Below are 4868 nucleotides of genomic sequence, written 5' to 3' on the forward strand. Positions count from 1 at the left end.
TACAGGTATGCATTTAATAGCTTTTGTAAATGGTGTAATTTATTTAATATAAAGCCTTTACCGGCATCAGATTACAATGTCTCATTATATTTGATTCACTTACGAAAAAATTATAATTCTTCTGCAAAGATAGATGAAGCATATTATGCCATTCAATGGACACACAAATTAGCTGGATATGTAAATCCTTGTGATTCTTTTCTTTGCACTTCCGTAAAAGAAGGTACACAAAGGTCAATCGGTCATCACATTGTAAACAAGAAGGAACCAATAACTCCTCATATTCTTAATCAACTGGTTTTGAAATACGGCAATACAAATAGTACTTTAAATCATAGAAGAATAGCATGTATGTGTCTCGTTAGCTATGCCGGATTTTTAAGATTTTCAGAATTAGTTAATTTAAAAAGGTCAGATGTTTCATTTCATTCATTATATATGTCTTTATTCATCGAAAAAAGCAAAACGGACCAACAAAGAGCAGGAACTCATGTTTTTATTTCCAAAACATATTCGGTTACCTGTCCAGTTCAAATGTTAGAGACATACTTGAACCAAGCGAACATTAAACACGATTCTGTAGAATTCATATTTAGATCAGTTTTATATCGTAAAAAGACTAACACGTACGTGCTAAGGGGTCATGCGCCTTTGTCTTATACAAGAGCCAGAAAAGTACTGTTAGAGGCTTTAGAATCTTTGGGATTAGACAAATCAAAATTTGGTTTGCATAGTTTAAGAGCAGGTGGAGCAACAGCTGCGGCTGCTGCTGGTATTCAAGATAGAATATTTAAGAAACACGGTAGATGGTCTTCAGATACAGCAAAAGACGGATATGTGCGTGAAAATATTTCTGAAAAACTACTCGTTACTAAGAATCTTGGCTTGTAATTTTCATACCAGTTTTTTCTTATCTACTTTGTCATTTCGAAAGTGTGCTACTCACAAGGAGAGCTCATTCCTATTGTATACATGTGTTGAGTTTTATTGACTAAATAATTTATGTTCGGTTAAGCTTGGCGAATTAGAACATAAATATATTTATTAATAGTATCGGAAGCACATGACTTGTTTGTGTTTGTTTATGTTCAACACGTGTTGATGAGCACATGGTTGCATACCTGGTTTGTTATTGTATGATTTGATTGGCTATTGTATGTCGCAATGCAGGTATTCTACCCGTTTGTACGAGGGTAGGATCGTGATTCTCGTGCAGAATCTCATTATAAATATAAGATATTTTTATAACCAGTTATTCGAAGTTCTGCCTTTACAGAGTAGCATACCTTCCGTTTCGTTATACACATCCCCCACCCACCCCACCCATTTTGATAGATTTAAGTTAGACAGTAATGATGTGACAAGATATATTGTAATAATAATGTATTTATTGTGTTTTGTAGATTGTTGTTGATTTTGATTTTTAGTGGGATGGAGTCCCGATACGGTGTTTTGTTATATTGAGAAAATTGTGTGATTTACTAGGAGTAATTTGATGCAGATGGATGTTTGAATGACAATTGAAATATGAATATATATGAAATGGTTTGTTGTTTGAAGAAAAATAAAGTTTAAGTGTGCTACTCACAAGGAGAGCTCATTCCTATTGTATACATGTGTTGAGTTTTATTGACTAAATAATTTATGTTCGGTTAAGCTTGGCGAATTAGAACATAACCTATATAACTAATTGATGATGAAATGACACAAGTTTAATTGTATTTAATGATAAATTTCTCGAAAAATCACACGTACACGATGTAAACAAATTGCCGCGATGGCGCGATAGTGTCGCCCTCTATGAAAAATCGCGATTGTCGCCCTTGATTTTCTGGCCGTTACGTCATATGGAAGGAGGCGCAGAATCGATCCGTGGCTTTCCCACTGTCTGGTGAACTATTGCACGGTTTACTCACTGATAAGACATATGCCGGTTAGTAAAATACTTAATTATTTACTGATTAAAAATAATATATCATGCAAATTAAAAAAAAATGTTTTAACATTCAAACTTATCAGCTGAATAAGAATTTGTTTATTACAAACACTTAAAAGTACTTGTAAAATGAAAATGAATTGAAATTAATTCAAGTAAAAATAACATCCATATTACTGACAAATGATATCTTATTAGAGCTGATTCTTTGTTGTTCCTTTTGTTTTCTTTTTCAGTACAAAACATTTTTCCATATGCTGGTCATATGATTTTAGAAATGTTAGATGTGCCAAAGATGACTTTATTGCTGGACGATATGTGCTGGTCACAGATAAATCAATGCCTTTATCTTGTAATAATATGGTAAATATATGACATTCCCTTTTTTTAATGAAATGCTAGTAATTTCACAAAAAAAAGGGAGAGTCAGATTTTGTCATGTACATTATTAATAATTTTTCGGATATTTTTTTTAATTTTAGATGATTGGGCCATTACCAAATTTCAGGAACCTGTTTGGAGGCAATATTTTTTTGGGATACGGTTCTGAAGACAATTGAAGAATCACAGTCATTAACATTGAAAGAAAATTTGCCTATAGTTTTAAGTAATTTATGGTTTAACAATGTAAACGTTTCTCCTTTTGTAAGGAAAATAAGAAACAGGGTTATGGTTATTGTTAAAAAAGATAATAAGTTACTCGGTAAAGATTTCGCACTAAATCTAAATAGTGAGCTTGATAATTTAGGTCCATTTTGTAATGAGGTAGGAATAACGCTGAAATGGTTAGAAAGTCTCTGTGAAATTCCAATTAAAACTGAAATTAAGAAAGGGCTTATTTTAGAGTTTAGAAAGGCAAAGATCAGATTTGGATTTTCGGTGAAACAATGTTCACCATGGATATTTTATTTGTGTAGTTTAGATGTGGCCCAAAATATTGGTGCATTACAAAATCAATGGGAGTCTATGTATAAGAGACAACTTGCACAACATAAATTGGGTAATGAAAGGAAAACGCAATATCTGAACACCCTGTATTTGGCACCTGAAAGAAAATCTGTTATAAATAATGCAAACCAAACAATTTTAACCAAAAATGTTTGTTATGAAAATAAAAATAACAATGAAAATGAGAATAAAGAACAAAAAATAGTCACAGACCTGAGAATAAAACTTGGTAAATCAAGATCAGAGAGATATCAATGTAATGTAAATATTTACAAACTTAAACAGGAGAATTTAAGATTAAAGAAAAAACATCATGTATGTGAAAATAAGTTATCTGAGTTGTCTGTACGTAACTTTAACAAACGCATAAAGCGTAAACAAAAGAAAATTGTTGACCTTCAAAAGGAAAATATTAAAATGAAAAAAGAAATCTTGTTTACAAAATTGAGAGCTAATGAAATCAGGAAAAAAAAACAAAGTTCAATCTGCTTTAACATGTTAAATGAGATACTACAAATCTTTGAAAGATAAAAAAATAACAAAATACAATTAATTTGAATGAGACTATTGATTTAAAGCAATCCGTCATTTTTTTTTGGTTAAAAATTCAAAATATACTGCGTTACACATAAATACAAACTACGACGATAAGAGTCACATTATTCCTTTAGACAGTTCTCCATTTCAAGTAATGACGTCTTTTACGTCAATTGATATCGCGTCATCGGCGTATTTTTTTTTTTATTGAACTCAATTTGAACAGATCGTTTTAACAGGACGCTATTAAAAAAAATCAAAGTGAACAGACTGTGCGAAGTTTGTAAAATTTTATATGATGAGAAACACTTTTTATGAATATCAAAAATGTGGTCAATTTGATAAATTTCCTGTTTAAAAATTTTTTTCGAAAAACTAAGGATTTTTTTTTATCCCAGGCATAGATTACCTTAGCCGTATTTGGCACAACTTTTTGGAATTTTGGATCCTCAAACTCTATAAACTTTAAATTATTCTAGATCACAATAAAGATATTTTGTCTATTTTTGAAGACTATTTAAAGCAAGTTATCGAATTGCGAAAATATGGTCAACATTGGTCAATTATACAATTCAATATATTATAATTATAATCAACTTGACTTATTTAAAATCAAGTATTATGTTTCTTGACACTTTTGAATATTATGTGTGCATTTTATAAACCCGTTAGGGTTTCACTTTTTGCAATAAATTTCATTATACTGATACCTCGAATTTGACATAAGCCGCCATCTCAATACCAGAATCAAAGGCAAACGAGACGATTTTAGTTCTGAAATTATCAATTTCCACCAGCTTTGTAGCACTTTGTCTACATATGGAATCAACATTTCCAAACTCATTCGGTATTCAAAAGCTTCCAGCTGCTATTCAGACTTGATTTATATTCCATTTTTCGAGAATATCCTTTTGGTGTGGCTTGGTGCTTACACATCCAAAAATTATGTTATTGCGCTATGATCATGTTAACATGTGTCTTGGTGTTGCTGTTGTTCAAGCGATATCCCATTCTAACTCCCGTTAGGAAACCTACAAATATAGCATTGCTTCCGTTAGATCACACAATCAACATACATGTATATGGCTCTTGATCGGATTGGCAAAGAAGCTTGTTCAGGACGGAAAAAAAGCAATTAATATGGAATGTATTTTTTTTAAAACGGGCCGTCTAGGAAGATGGTCGGGGAAATGTTGACTGCCGCTGGAAATGAGTGTAAATTGGGTACTGACAAAATGTTGGCTTTGCAGCTGAAAGAGATGTTGCAAAGGCTTTTTATGTGCAGACATCGTGTTCACGAGGCATCAGATTTATGGTGACTGGGCGTGGATGCGTACTTGGTACATTCGCACAGTAAGAGGGCCGTATTTCTATTCCCAAGTCACTTGAAGTGCGCCTCTTGTAAATTAACGATTAGACTGCTTGGTACAGCTTCTTAGATGTCAAA

The 4868-nt window shown here is 32.1% G+C and overlaps 1 protein-coding gene across 1 annotated transcript; it reads left to right on the forward strand.

Moving 5' to 3' along the window:
* The first annotated feature begins 279 nt into the window (after positions 1-279).
* Positions 280-1404, forward strand: LOC143074664 (uncharacterized). Its single transcript, XM_076250010.1, has one exon. It carries the CDS (start codon positions 352-354, stop codon positions 889-891), a length of 540 nt encoding a protein of 179 aa, XP_076106125.1. The 5' UTR covers positions 280-351; the 3' UTR covers positions 892-1404.
* Positions 1405-4868: the final 3464 nt, after the last annotated feature.

The sequence above is a fragment of the Mytilus galloprovincialis genome, chromosome 5, assembly GCF_965363235.1.
Source record: "Mytilus galloprovincialis chromosome 5, xbMytGall1.hap1.1, whole genome shotgun sequence".
NCBI classification, from domain to species: Eukaryota; Metazoa; Mollusca; class Bivalvia; order Mytilida; family Mytilidae; genus Mytilus; species Mytilus galloprovincialis.